At 53.3% G+C, this 14,502-nt stretch overlaps 1 protein-coding gene across 11 annotated transcripts in view; it reads right to left on the bottom strand.

The window, feature by feature from the left end:
• The window catches only part of Rere (arginine-glutamic acid dipeptide repeats), a 332,839-nt gene that overhangs the window by 3,923 nt on the left and 314,414 nt on the right, over window positions 1-14,502 (bottom strand). For 6 of the 11 annotated variants that reach the window (XM_052178233.1, XM_052178237.1, XM_052178242.1 and 3 more), the window contains 8 exons: window positions 6,848-7,010; window positions 5,999-6,091; window positions 5,327-5,526; window positions 4,113-4,280; window positions 3,718-3,828; window positions 2,140-3,488; window positions 1,813-2,035; window positions 493-1,216 (listed from right to left, as the gene is read on the bottom strand). In XM_052178233.1, the coding sequence (XP_052034193.1) occupies window positions 493-1,216; window positions 1,813-2,035; window positions 2,140-3,488; window positions 3,718-3,828; window positions 4,113-4,280; window positions 5,327-5,526; window positions 5,999-6,091; window positions 6,848-7,010 (3,031 nt within the window). The remainder of the gene's footprint in view (window positions 1-492; window positions 1,217-1,812; window positions 2,036-2,139; window positions 3,489-3,717; window positions 3,829-4,112; window positions 4,281-5,326; window positions 5,527-5,998; window positions 6,092-6,847; window positions 7,011-14,502) is intronic. The other 5 variants (XM_052178236.1, XM_052178239.1, XM_052178235.1 and 2 more) reach the window with 3 other exon arrangements.

The following is a 14,502-nucleotide window of genomic DNA, read 5'->3' as shown; positions in this document are numbered from 1 at the left end:
TATGGGCCCCCCCAGCTGTTCACACTGGCTCTCAGGCCTTGGGGACCTGTGGCAGTGGCCCTCTCATCTCAGTGCTGCCCTCATAATCAACCCCATGAGCTTTGAAGGGAGTGGTAGGTGTCCACTGTGCCTGCCTCTACCGCAGACCAGTCTTCCCACAGCTGCCCAGAGAATGGACCTTCAGGAACTGTTCTCAAAGGCAGAACTGTGCTTTGCCTGGCCACCAGTTCAAAGCTAGCAGAAGTCCTGCCCTCTACCCCTCCCCACCCCACTGTGGGAAAAGAGGCATCTTCTTTGGATAGCCCAGTGCCTCTACCCAGACATGGCTCTGAAGGCCACGAGAGCCCTGATGTGTTGTCTCCTACCCACAGCACAGGGCTCGGCTGTAGGAGATGCAGGCAGAGCAGCCCCAAGACTCACTGCTCGGGAAAGCCCAGACGTGTGGCTCTCAGACAGAAGCTGCCTGCAACCTTGCTCCTGACTGGTACACACCTTGGTGGAGAGGGTCCTGCTGGTGGAGGTGGAGGTGGGAGTGGATGTGAGAATGCTGGTGATGGTGTGGAGTAACGTTAAACATCTGCAGTCGCGCCAGTGGGTCGCTGGTGAGTGATGCCATACGCTCGGCGTGGATGCGCTCGGCTGCCAGTCTGTCTGGGTAACTCATCTCAGGCCGCAGCTGAGGACCTGCTAACGCCAGTCTCTCCCGCTCCAAAGGGTTGAGGCCCGGGTGGAAAGAGGCGAAGGGGTGGGGGCCGGCAGCAGGAGGAATGGTGAGGGCGCTGTGCCGGGCGAAGTGTTCCATGGGGTTGGTGGCAGGGTGCAGGGGGTCCAGCTCCGGGGGCTTCACCTCGAAGCCTGGCTTCATCCGCTCCCGCAACTCCCGCTCCCGGATCTCGCGCTCCCGGATCTCGCGCTCTCGGAGCTCCCGCTCCCGGATGGTGGGGTCAACATTGTACAGGCCAGGCATGTGGTAGGCCAGCAGGGGGTCGGTGGGATTGAGGGGCATGTAGAAGGGGTGGTTGCGGTTGGTGGGAGACATGACATGAGGCCGAGCATATTCGCTCAGTGTCCGGAGGGCAGGTGTGTCAGGCCCAATGTACGGGGGCACAGCAGCAATTGTGGTGGGTGGTGGCTCGAAGGAGGGTCGCATGTGACCTGGACCGCCGAGCTGAGGGTCACTGAGACGGCCTTCATGTGCTGAGCTAGAGGCCTTCTGCTGAAGAGAAGAGAGTGTGAGGATGGGGCCAAGCCACCTGGTCTAAGACTGCTGCTCATCACAGAGGTAGGCCTTTCACCCCAGCACAGCGGCAAGGCCCTTCCTTAACCAGGCCCAGACAGCACCACACCACTCTGCTCTGTGCCTGCCTGCAGTTCCTCTTGTACCTAGGGTGGGTGCACGTGTGCACCTGTGCCCACAGTTGCAGCTGTGTATCTAGGCACCAGGGAGCCCAGCAGCCTATGAAATCTACTGCCATGAAGTTTCAAATGCTGCCATTTCTGGACTTGGCATCCCTCAGACCTCCTGCCCAAGCAGGCGCCAGATACCCACCCCACAAGTGGCCTTAAAAGCAGGATGCCCGTGTGTCCCCTCGCTCCCTTGTATAGGTTTCCTCCCAGTCACCCCTTCCCGGTTCTCAGGATTAAGGAGGAGGCTGCAGGGAAAGGACAGCACGCCCATTGATCACGTCAGCATCATGACTGCCGGGCAATGGCTTATGGCCTTCAGAGCCCAGAGAGCACACAGCCTGGGACCGACACCAGCCACCCCCGGGGCACTGCTTCGCCCGCTCGCCAGCCCACCCCAGGACTCACAGCAGCTCGCTCGGCCTCCCGCTCCCGCTCTCTCTCCCGCTCTCGCTCTTTTTCCTTCTCTTTCTCACGCTCCCGCTCTTCTCGGGCTTTCTGTTCAGCCTCCCGCTTGGCCTTCTCAATGGCCTCCTCCCTCTTCTTGGCTAATTTGGATCCAGCCAGCGGCATGAAGTACAGGTCTGTTCGTGCACACGAGTTGTAGCCCCGGTCCAGGTGTTTGTAGAACCTAGAGAAGGGGCAGCTCTGGTTGGACGCTGAGGGCAACCACCCTTCCTCGCCTCCACCAAGGCCACACCCAGCTGGGCACGATCTGATCCTCAGAACCGGTACCTGGCAGACTGGCTAGCATGGCTGGGGGTGTCCACGACAGTGGGCTCAGGGGACGGGCTCCTGGGGGGTGGAGGAGGGCTTTCCGGCTCCTCGACTTCATCCAGAGCCTCCTCCTTGATCTGCACGGCAGGGAGTGGGCAGGATGGCGCCCCAGGGACACTGCCTCCAGAAGACACAGCAGCAGAGCAGGGTGGCTGTGATGAGGAGCTGGGCCCGGCAGGAGGGGTAGAGGTGGGGGGGCAGGAGGGCGGGGTGATGGGAGGGGGGCCTCCAGGTCCGAAAGGGTGCTGGGGGAATGGGGGTTGGGAGGGCACCTGGTGGAGGCCAGTGGGGGGATGAGAGGCAGCAGGCGGTGGCAGGCTCTGGCTCTGGGTCAGCCCAGGTGGCTGGGCAGGTGAAGAGGGCAAGGGCTGGCTCTGAGGCATGAGCTGTAAGGGTGGAGGGTGGGCTGAGGGAGGGTGGTGTGTGGACAGTGAACTCAGGGGCTTCAGGGCTGGTGGGGGTGGCAGATTGGCATTCATAGAGAAGGGGGAGGGGCCTGAGAGGTGAGGTGGATGTTTGTGGGCCTGTGGTGCCGGGAGCTGGGGAATTGGTGTGGTGGGTGGGGGTTTGATGTGAGGCATGGCTAGGGGGGCAGGAGGCAAGGGCTGCTCCCTAGGGGGCTGCTGGGGCTGCAGTGCTGACTGAGAAGCTGGAAGCTGTATGGTGCTGTGAGGATGAGCTGCTGCCGGGGAGGGGCCCAGAGGGCCCTGACCTTGGGAAGGCTGGGGAGGAAGTCCGAAGGGCTGAGGAGGCCCTGGATGCTGTAACAGGGGTCCGGTCTGTAGGCTGTGAGGGCCAGGTGGGCCCTGACCATGCAAGGAGGGCTGGGAGTGAGGTTGTGCAGCGCTCTGGCCAGGCGGTGCGGTCATGGGCTGCAGTGGAGGATGAGGTGAGGGCAGCCGAGGGGGGTGCAGGCTGGGTGTCTGCTGGATGTGGGTGTGGACTGCAGGTGCCACTGTAGACTGACTCTGGTTAGGGGGCTGTGAGGTTGCAGGGGAGCCCTGTGGAAGGACTGCAGTGGCAGAGGGTGTGGGCCCTGCAGTGGGGAGCTGGGGTGTCCCTGGAGGGGCAGGAGCTGAGGCAGCCCCACTGGGAGCCTGCAAGGTTGGGGGCTGGGCCTGCGACATCTGCTGCTGTGCTGAGGAGTCTGAGTCACTCTCATTATCCTGAGGGCTGGGGATGCTGGGAGAAGTGCTGCGATTGTCCTGGTCGATGTCTTTTGGGTCGCTGCTGCCCTCATCATTGACACTGCGGCTGTCGGAACTCTCCCCCTCGCCTTCAGAGGGAGAGTTGGGGCGGCTGATCTCCTAAAGGCAGAGAAGCAAGAGATGGACCCACCAGAAAGCAGAGTTCTGCATGCACGGCTAGCATGGGGCACAACCAAGGTCTGTGCAGAGGCAGCAGGGAGTTAGTTCAGCTCTTGCCTGCCAAGGCAGGATTCAAACTCTTTCCTGGAAGTTAGATACTGCCTTCCCCAGGAGGACCTGAGCTTGGGTGTGGTGGAGGTGGGGTGTCAGGGTGCCATAGGAGCCTCACCTGGGTCTTTGTCTTTTTGGAGGTGATCCTGTCAGTGTCTTCTGTATCAGAGGCCACCTTCTCCCGCTGGCGCTTGCTCTTCAGAGGGGATGCAGCCTCTTCTTTCACTTTCTGCAGTGGAAGCGGAGGGATGAGTTTGTGGACACTGTTTCTCATTCTGAAGCAAGAATGTTTTCCAAAGGGCCAATAAGGGGTCCAAAGGAGCAACTAGCTAGAAATGAGAATCCTTGGCCCTAGAAGCATTTCCAACCTATGTCTCTGGGGCCTTGGCAAACCTGTGGCAGAAAACACCATTTCTTTAGGCCCTAGGCCTCTGTCTGAAGCCCCAAGGGCAGGGAAGAGTCAAAGCCAGATGGGATGGAGGGACGGGGGCTCCCACTGCGCCCCGCCCTGACCTGGGCTGACTTCTTCACTGCCTCTGCTTTGCTGTCATTGCTGGACGTGCTGGCAGCGCTGGGGGAGGTCCGGCCACTGGAGCGGATGTCTTCACTGATGGGTGAGGCACGACCATCAGGACTGGTGGGCTGCTTCTTCCGACCACTGCGTAGTGTAGACATCTGCCCCTCCAAAACCAAACAAGAGTGAGAATAGACTTCCAGGCCCCACAGAGGCCATTTAAGTCTAGTCATTGGTAAGGTAAGATCAACAGTGTGTTCAAAAATTCACCCAAACCCAGAAACACATCCTCAGGGAAGACCTAGGAAATGAGGAGTGCTGTGAGGGGGAAGGGAACTCAGCTGACTGCCCATGCTCACCAACCCACACCATAGAACATCTGTGGATTAATCAAACAGGACAGGAAGTCAGGAGGAGACAAGGCTGTTAAATACTGCAGTTTAACTCTCACAGATGCCTGACCTGTAACGCCACAGGGCTCAGCTGAGGTCAGGAAACAGGAGGGCGGACCATTCTATCCACCTGCGGTCTACTAAAAAGGCCCTCAGAGGTCAGTGGCAGAGAGGAAGATCCCTCAGTGGTCACTTCCTCCAGCGTCAAAGACCCTCCCAAGGTCCCAGACAGTCCTGACAGAGGTTAAACAAAGCTGCAGCCATTGCTGTGTTCCCCTACTCCACAAACAGGATTTCTCTGTGTAGCCCTGGCTGTCCTGGACTTTACTCTATAAACCAGGCTGGCCTCAAACTCAGAGATTGGCCTGTCTCTGTCTCCTGAATGCTGGGGTTAAAGGTGTGTGCAAATGTAGCCAGGTTGGCCTTCAATTTATGGCAAGCCTTCTGCCACAACTTCTCAAGTGCTAGGATTATAGATAGACAAGAGCCACCATGCCTAGGTAGACAAATCTTCACCTAAAAATGTGGGCTCAAATGCTAGGAAAAGCAACCTGCAAAGTTAAAGTTAGAGATGTACCCATTGGAGGCAAGTGGTCTACATGCCAGAGCCAAGAGTTCTGGGGGACAGGGCACGCTGGCACTGGGTTACCAACACCAGCGAGCTTTCCTAACCCAGCTTCCAAAACACTCCACGGCCCCAAGTCCACAGCAAGGCCTTCAGGAAGAGCAGCACCACCAAGAGCGCGCATGCGCTTCTGCCTAAACCCAAGTCTTCCCTGTGCCCTGACCCCAGCCCCGGCCCCAACCCGGCCCCAGCTCACCGGGCCCCTACTCCGCCGCGTCCTCATGCTATGCTTCCCACCGAGTCCATCGTCCTCTTCCTTGACAGGCTTGAACATGAAGGGCGGGGGGTCCACGGGCTTCTCGATGGGCGGCAGCTCACCGTACTTCTTGAAGTGGATGCGGCAGTCTGTGCACAGCAGGATGTTCTCCCGGCCCCCGTGGTGCCAGTCTTTGGAGGCTGTGTGAGGGAGGGGAGGCGGGCACTGTTGGAAACCATCTGTCTCTGGGGATATCTCAACAGAGGGGTCCTTCTGTGGGCTCCACCTGACCCTGAGTCACAAGAGTGACTCAAGGTATGAGCTTGGATAGATGCCTATCCCTAGACAACTCAAAGCTGCTGAGGGGATTCCACTGGTCGGTCCCATGTCAGATGATAACCACTTCCCAGGAACAAGAGAACCCACCTTCCTGCCCTCCCTCCCTCTCCTTGTCTGAATCCCTCCTACCCAGTAAGTTAGCACAGTTCTGACTGCTCCCTGGGAGCAAGTCAGAAGAAAGGTGCAAGTCTGTCAAGTACAACCCAGGCCTCGAGTCAATCCGCTCACCACCTTCCCACCTAGCACATGAAATATTTGAGTCTGGCAGTCCAGAGGCTCGCCCAGTCCAGGAAGGAGCACCTGCCCCTGCTGAGGGCACCCGAGGCCACTTACTGGTGGTGAAGCAGTGACGGCAGGCGTACCCCTTCAGCTCCTGCTCGCTGTCCTCGCTGTCAAAGTCATCCTCACTAGCTGAACTCAGGTCCACTGTACAAAGGTGGGCAAAAGTGGAAACAGAAGAGACACCATCATGTTCAGCTGGGAATGGGGCCAGCAGTAAAATAACCACACAGAATGAGATAAGCACTGGTCATAAAGGTTCATTTTTAACTCCTCAGGCAGGAGCCATCACCAGAGAAACTCAAATGTATGAGGAGGAGTACTGGGAGGCTGAAGTCACGCCTGAATCCTGTGGTGGACAGCACAGGTGAATCTGGTGAATCTGAAATGGTAGCAGTGTACCCACAATGCCTTCCTAGTACATCTGAGCAGCCTGGAATTCTGTCTTATTGAACCTAGATGGCTTCCGGCCCTCACGAACCTGAACACAGGGGCCTCAGGGCAGTGTTCTGGGCTGGGGCAGAACTTCAAAGCTCTAGTTTCACTCCAGTTCGTAGGGGCCAAGACTGTAGGCCACATAGGGCCTCCCTGACTTATTAGCGTGAATGAGACACCAGGACCAGGACTTGGAAGCTAAGCTGAAGAGGGCAGAACCTTAGGTCAAGCTTCCATTTTACAAAATGTGAAAGAATGGTGAGTTTATTAGAAACTCTTAAATATAAGAACAATTTTTAAATTCTCCCATAATCGTCAGCTTGTCAGCACTAATATACAAACATGAACACACAAACCACACCATACAAATCCTTGGCTCACAGTTCTACAGGCTTAGAGCTAACACAGATATGCCTGCATGTGAGCAGTCTCTTACTACCCTTGGCTGCACCAAGATACCCCACTTACAGAATTCACTGGAAGGTGGTCTAGAGGGCGTGTTGACAGGGGTAGACGCTGTGCGAGTCTTAATCCTTCTGAACACGGCCTGCCTGCGGTGCCGGCGGTGGGCACGAGAGCTGGCTGCCTCTGGTGTTTTCTTCCAGTAGTAATAGAAGGTAATCAGTTCCCCCTGCAAGACAGAAGGACAGCTGTCAGTGTGCATCCACACAGCCTTCCCGTCATCACGTCCTCCCGCCCTGCTGCTGAGCAGGGGGCAGCAGTGCCCCAGAGTGAAGCTGGAGGGTCCCGTCCTGCAGCGCAGCAGAGTATGACTCTACACAGCAAGAACCCAGACCACCCAAGCGAAAAAAGGAAAGTCGGTTCCCACTTTCACGTGCTAAGCCTTCCTGAAACATGCAGCATAAGAGTGTGGGAGCACAGTGGCAGCCAGGTGCTGAGCTCCACTGCTACCGGTCTCCCACACAAAGAGCACTTTCACCATACAGAGGCTGGCCAACGACAATCTTAAAAAAAAATCAAGTTTAAAATTTATTAAGTATACAAAATAGTGGATATTTTTTTTAAAAAAAAATTTTTATAAAGTGCTATTTCTTAGACTACAAGAGAAAAGTCTCTGCCTCAGTCTTAAAAGAATAGACATTGCAGGAGCAGGCTGCTCGCTGGTCCTGGAGCCCCACTTCATCTCTCCCGCTAATGCTTGCTGTCTTATGAAGTGACCAAGAAAGGAAGGGGAAAAGCTGTGTCTTGGGGAGCCAGGTTCTAAGAGCCAGGAAGATATGTGGGAAAACCAGGCAAGAATGTCTGGAGACCATGTGCCAACTCTTGGGACTGACAGGACCAGTCACAGCAGTCTTCATCCCCGCACTGCCAGTGGCAGTGAGCATCAGTGTTCCTATGTGCGGATGACAGAACAACCTTGGGTGTTGTTCCCCAGGTCTCTGTTCATACGTGTATGTACGTGTATGTCGAGAGAGAGGAGAAGCAGGGCCTCTCAGTGGCCTGGAAGTTCGCAGGCAGGCTAGGCTAACTAGCTCGTAGCTCAAGGGACCCAACCTGCCTGACCCCAGCACTGGCACCCCAAGCGCGCACCACCACCCCTGGCTTTTGCATGTGGCATCTAGGGAGTAGACTCAGTTTCTCGTATTTGCACAGCAACTCCCCAGGTGTCAGTACTTGATTTTTTGAGAAGGTCCCACTTTATAGCCCAGGTTGACCTTGAACTCATGACCCTCTTGCTTCTAACACCAGAGTTCCATGAGTATAGACATGGGCTGCCAGGCCATCACCATATCCTTCCTGGAGGTCTGAGGCAGGACCTGACTGGTCTACCCATCTCTCTCTCTCCTCTTCCTCCCCCTCTCTCTCTCTCTCTCTCCCTCTCCTTCCCCCCCCCCTCTCTCTCTCTCTCTCTCTGGCTTGCTTTTGTTTTTTTGAGACAGTGTTTTTCTGTGTAGCTCTGGCTGTCCTGGAACTCACTCTGTAGACCAGGCTGTCCTTGAACTCAGAAATCCTCCTGCCTCTGCCTCCCAAGTGCTGGAATTAAAGGCGTGTGCCCGCAGCCGCAGCAGCTGCCACCACCACCCAGTCTGCCCATCTCCTGAAGCAGTGGATGTGCCCCAACCTTCCTAATCGCTCAATACTAACAAAATGAACTCACCACCAATGCTACACAAATAAAACACTGTCCCAGGTAAGGAGGTCGGGGGCCTCCACCCAAGCCTAGAACACTCCTGCCCAGGTAAGTCACCCCAGCTGAGGTCCACCTAGTGCTGGACTGAAACTCAGAAAGCTGCCTGTGGGCTTTCTGACTATCTTTGTCATGTGCTGTGGTAACTGCTCCTGAGGGGCTACTTCCTCAACATGACTGGGAATGCAGTTTCCCACACAAAACTGGGCACTGACACTGGTGGATCTTAAAATCTCTGCCTACTGAAAAGTGAGTTGCCTTAGTTTATCCTGTGGGTCACAACCACCCTTCAAACACTTCCTCAGTGCAAGTGGGCAACTAATTCTGTCCAATAAACCAGAGTCTACTCTGGAGCTGAAGAAGAAGCAAAAAAACAAAAGCAGGCCACTGCTGTCTCAGACACACCAGAAGAGGACATCAGACACCATCACAGATGGTTGTGAGCCACCATGTGGTTGCTGGGAATTGAACTTAGTACCTCTGGAGAGCAGTCAGTACTCCAAACCACTGAGCCATCTCTCCAGCCCCCAACAAAATCGTTTCTAAGCAGCATTTGTCTGAGCCTGGCACCACCTCATACAGGTGGTTTTGTTTGTTTTCTGAGACAGGGTTTTCCTGTGTAACCTTGAACTCAAGAGATCTACCTGTTCTGCCTCCTATGGTAACCCAGACTACTTCTTAAACATGAATGCTTGGAAGAAAGAGTCTGGAATGGTTTTAGAGGACAGCACAGGAGCTGAGGAGAAGACTCAGCAGTTCAGACCACACAGACTGCTCTTCTTAGTGGACCTGGGTTCAATTCCCAGCACCTACACGGCAGCTCACAATTGTCTGTAAATTCAATATCTGATACCCTCATTACACACACACACATGCAGGCAAAACACCAATACACATAAAATAAATTAAAAAATATAAAGACAACACAGCTAGACTAGAACAGGTGACATTAGAGATTAGTGATGGTAAGAAAGTAGCCCAGCACTAGACAGCAAGCAGAAAAGGCTCTGAAGCCAGGCTGGTCCACTCCACCTGACTCCTACACCTGTTCTCTTTTAACAGCTGAGACCTCAAGGTAAATGTGACAGTGCAGGCCACAGCAAGCTTTGTCAACAACTAACAACAGCTGTAAGAGAAGGATAAAGCGCCCAGAGCAGATTAAACCTGGGCATCATGGGTTAAGATGATCAGCTACCAGGGCCAGGTGGAAACCATGGCTGAGAAAATGAAAGAATATAAATTTAAAATGCAGAAGAACTACACCACTAGAACTTGCATGCATTGCTGGTGGGAACACAGGCAGTTTAAGCCACTTTGTAAAAAACTGCCAGATTCTATCAGGCTAAACAAGGACCACAGAATTTATGCTTTGCTTGCTTATCCAGAAGAACAAAAATGTGCTCAAAGGCTTTAAACCGTTTTTAAATTATTGCTATGTATGTGTTTTGGTGTGGGAATGTCTATAAAGGCCAGAAGAGGGAGCAGAACTCCCCGGAGCTGGAGTTACAGGTAGTTTGCTGCACACAGTGGGTGCTGGGAACAAACTCACTCCTCGAGAAGAACGGTACATGCTCTGAACCGTGGAGCCAGCTCTCAGATCCCACATAAAGATTTGCACACAGACATTCATAGAAACATTATTCTTACCAGCCCCAAACAAGAAAAAGGAAGCATGTTTAGCTGGAGGAATTACAATTGGACTGTAAGTATCCACTGAAATGTGACATGACGAGGAAAGCCACAGGAGAACATGAGAACAGCCAGAGAGGGTGGTCAGCGACTGCTGAGGGCTAGAAGGTGGGTCAGTAGAGTGCTAGCGAAGGACCCAACCAAGTGACTGCTCAGGAAGAATATATAAAGGCCCATACATAAATGGTGCTATTTACACAGATATATACACTTGTCAAAACTTAACTGACAGCTAGGGGGTGGTGGTGCACGCCTGTAATCCTAGCACTCTGGGAGGCAGAGGCAGGCGGATTTCTGAGTTGGAGGCCAGCCTGGTCTACAGAGTGAGTTCCAGGACAGCCAGGGCTACACGGAGAAACCCTGTCTCAAAAAAACAAAAACAAAAACAAACCAAAAAAACTTAACTGACTGTACACTTAAGAGTGTGGGTATATTCATTTACACCCCCACCCACAGAGCATATGACACAATCCAATAATATGTCAATCAAGTTGATGAAAACAATAATAAATCCAGGCCAGGTTTTATCAGCTGCCTCTCTGAGAGAGCCATGGCCACTGAGGGATTAAACATGGAGGATTAGAACAGCACACTGTGGTCTGCATGGGTGGCTAGGTCTTGAGTACAAACAAAAGACCGTGTTGGAAGAGCTCTGGCTCTACAAACAGGGAGTGAGCAGCTCTCGGCCTCGCCAGGAACGAAGTCAACAGCACTTTAATCAAACATGCGTGGTGCGCAGCAGACCCACTGCACATAAGCTCAGGGAACAAAAGCTGCTGCAGAAATCAATAGCTCACTGAAACATTAACACAGGCAATCATTGATCAAAAGGCAGCCCCACAAAGGCAGCCTCGCAAATTAGCTCCTGCTTTTGCTTGCAAGCAAACACGGAGGTCTAAATGTTGTTGACACGAATGGCCTATAATAATCGTTCTGTTCCCAATGCTCTCACCTCATCTCACAATAGTGTGTCACAGCCAACTCGTGTGACATCAGGTGCTGTAGCCACACACACCATGAGATGCTAATCCAATACAGAGCCTGGGAAAAAAAAGGAGGGGGGACGACAACAAAGCCACTTGTCCAACTGTCAGCCACAGGTCCCAGTGTGGTACCCTACTGGCCTGTGTTAGCATTAGCACCCTTTCTTTCCAATTCCTCCAGCCCCCCTCCTCCTACCCCCTCTTTTTTTGCAATGGGGAGCTGGATGGGTCACAGGCAAAGGCTCCCTGAAGTGGGACTCAATCCATCAGAGATGTCTTCCCTGGATATACATATAGCATGCCGGTGGTGAAGGGGAGACTACTGTTGGGTTCCAATGATATTTCTGTAAAAAGGCAAACAAAGGGAAGGGAGTGCCAAACAGGCAATACACAGACACAAAGGCAGGAGGTGGGGAGGGGAGGGTGCTGCTGGGGGAACACCTTCCTCCTAAGTGGTTAGGAGACTGAGAGTCAGCAAAGACTAGCAGAGGGCCAGAGCTGTGGGGAACAGCTACAGGCGGCTGGCCCCATCCTCCTCACCACTTGACTTCAGTCAGAGTCTTCTTGGTTGGGCTGCGAGTCTATCAAGTTCACTCACACAAGCATAACATGTAGGTGCTCCCATCTTGGACCTGGCCTAATGCCATTTCAGGCACAAGTTCTGCTGCTGTGGCAAAAACAGCAGGCTGTGTCCCATCCTGTCATGGGTGTGTCTCTAGCCGACCAATGAGGAGGCTGAGGGCTGAGGCTGGCCCACAGCAGCCTGCCTGCCCCTCACCTGTCTCCCCAGCACTCATAGACTCCAGGATGGACTGGGTTTGTTCCTTTCAGTCAGCTGCTGTAAAGCTGAGACATGTCTCTTGTCCCGTTCAATTAAAGCATTCTTTTTAAAGGTAAGACAAGGTGTCTGTCTTCTCTGTCCTGAGGGCCCCGGGAAATGAGGGAAGGACAGCTGGAGCACTGGGAGCACCTAACACACCAAAGGCCCACCTTCTTCTTTTGGAAACAGGTTCTGTGTAGCCCTGGCTTCAAACTCAAGCGATCCTCCTGCCTCAGCCTTCCAAATGCCAAGATTAAAGGTGTGTGCGACTCTGCCTGGCCTCCAAAGGCCCACTCTTAAGGACATGCCCCAGAATGGGCATGGGTCTAGGGGTGAGACCTCTCACCCTGCCCCATCCTTGTATTTCACTAAAGCCTTAGCTTGGCATGAACTTCTCAGACAGGACCCTCTGGGAAGCTGGTGAGGGGCATAAAAAGGTGAGACATTATTATTACTTTGAAGTGTATTTATTCTTCATTACACGCACGCACGCACCTTTGACCAAATCCTCCCTCCCCCATGCTTCTCTCATCCCTGCCCCCTCCACCTAACCCTTTCTTTTCCCAACAGAGGGGAGAGCTACAAGCCAACTATTTTTGTTCCATACTAAGGAACATGAGGCCTCCAAGTCCTGGATCTTCAAAAACCCTATATGAAAGGGGATACTCCCTTTCGTAACGCCTTTCCTAGTTATCCTCCTGTATTTATTATTCACTCCCTGCATCATTAATCTTGTTTCATTCCTTCAACAACAAATACAAAACACTTCTAAACAAACTATTAATCAGTTCCTGTTACAGGATTACCAGCCGCTGTCTACAGTGGAGCCTGATGTGAACATTTTCCAAGTGGACCCTGATGGTGAAAGTCAGCTACACCCCGAAATCGACAATGCCCCTATTACCCTTTCACCACTGGCTCCCCCCCATCCCCTTTTTTTCTTCTCTTTATAAGAAAAAAGGCCGGGTGGAGGTGGTGCACGCCTTTAATCCCAGCACTTGGGAGGCAGAGGCAGGCAGATTTCTGAGTTCGAGGCCAGCCTGGTCTACAAAGTGAATTTCAGGACAGCCAGGGCTACACAGAGAAACCCTATCTTGAAAAAACTAAAAAAAAGAAAAAAGGAGGTATGTTGGTATCGGGAACTGGCTTTATGGTTACAGGCTGCCTCTGAATCCAGCGATGAAGGTGACATCACCCATAGGCAACAGGGACTACAAATCTGTTGCCATGGCAACCACCCTGCATCCATCTGGCTCACCTCCTATCCTTACCTGTGAGCAGTTATGTCACAGTCTAAATAAAAGGCAGACCTCTTGACCTTCGCTCCTCTTCTCCCTTTGTCTCCATCACCACCCCCCCCCACACACACACACACAAAACCTCTCTCACGTGGAACTGTATTGGCCTGGTGTGGTCTGTCCAGACAGGAGCAGCGGTTCTATCACAACAACTACCACCTGCCCCCTTCCCCAGATGATTTGGAACTCAATACGTAGACCAAGATAGCCCTGAAGAGATCTGTCTTTTTATCACCTGAGTGCTGGTATTGAAGGTGTGCACCACCACCTCCTGGCCCTAAAAATAAATCAAACTTAGTGAGAGAGAGAGGAGAGAGAGGAGAGAGACCCCTGCACCTAGACAGTGGAGAAGACAGGACTGGGGAGCGGGAAGGGGGAGGAGGTACGCGGCATACCTGGGAAGGGGAAGTACCCCCTGGATGAACTCCAGGAATCTTCAACTCAAGAAGCCTAGCTTAGCTTCCTGATTTTCCTGACCTTTTGCCTGGAATTATAGCTGCATCTTTTCTTGACAGTAAAGTCATCTTGACAGTAAAGTTTCCTGGCACAGAGCCCCTGTGCAAGTCCTTCCTTCCACTGTCTGATTCAAGCTGGATCTAACAATGTTGGGGGAAAATATCAGGTCAGAGACTGGGCACCGAGCAGCCACCTCATGCCTTTAATGGCAGCACTCAGAAGGCAGGCAGAGGCAGGCAGAGCTCACGGTTCAGGGCAGAGGGCAGCATTCTGGCAACACAGCCTCCTGCACTTAAGAGGCTCAGAAGACGCCTGACTTAGCACAGCCTGTCCTCAGCACCTCTTTTGGGACAGACAAATGCAAGGGAAGTGCTCTTGGGCTTGGTCTGTCCAAGATGATGCAAGACTACAAAGAGCCCAAAGAGATGGTTCTGAACCAGGCGCCCTTTCAGTAGGAGGAGGAAGGTACAAAAGGATAAGAAAGAAGTCCCTAATTTGACAGGTTAAAAATGTACCCCCTCTTCCAGTTACTATACTCCATTTATATAGCACAAAGAAACGGTAGCTTGGGCTGCCCTTCAGCTCCTAATCCTCTGCTGTCTGGGCCCCTGGCTCAGCAGCTTGCGCTCCTTATAGGCCGTTCCTTAGCTGACCTCTCTTCTTTGGAGGCTGGCTCAGTCTCCTCAGAGCCCTAACTTTCCTGCCACTTTTCCTAACCAGATCCCAGC

Source organism: Apodemus sylvaticus, chromosome 3 (genome assembly GCF_947179515.1).
Source record: "Apodemus sylvaticus chromosome 3, mApoSyl1.1, whole genome shotgun sequence".
Lineage (NCBI taxonomy): Eukaryota > Metazoa > Chordata > Mammalia > Rodentia > Muridae > Apodemus > Apodemus sylvaticus.
This window is presented reverse-complemented; position numbering and strand designations above follow the sequence as displayed.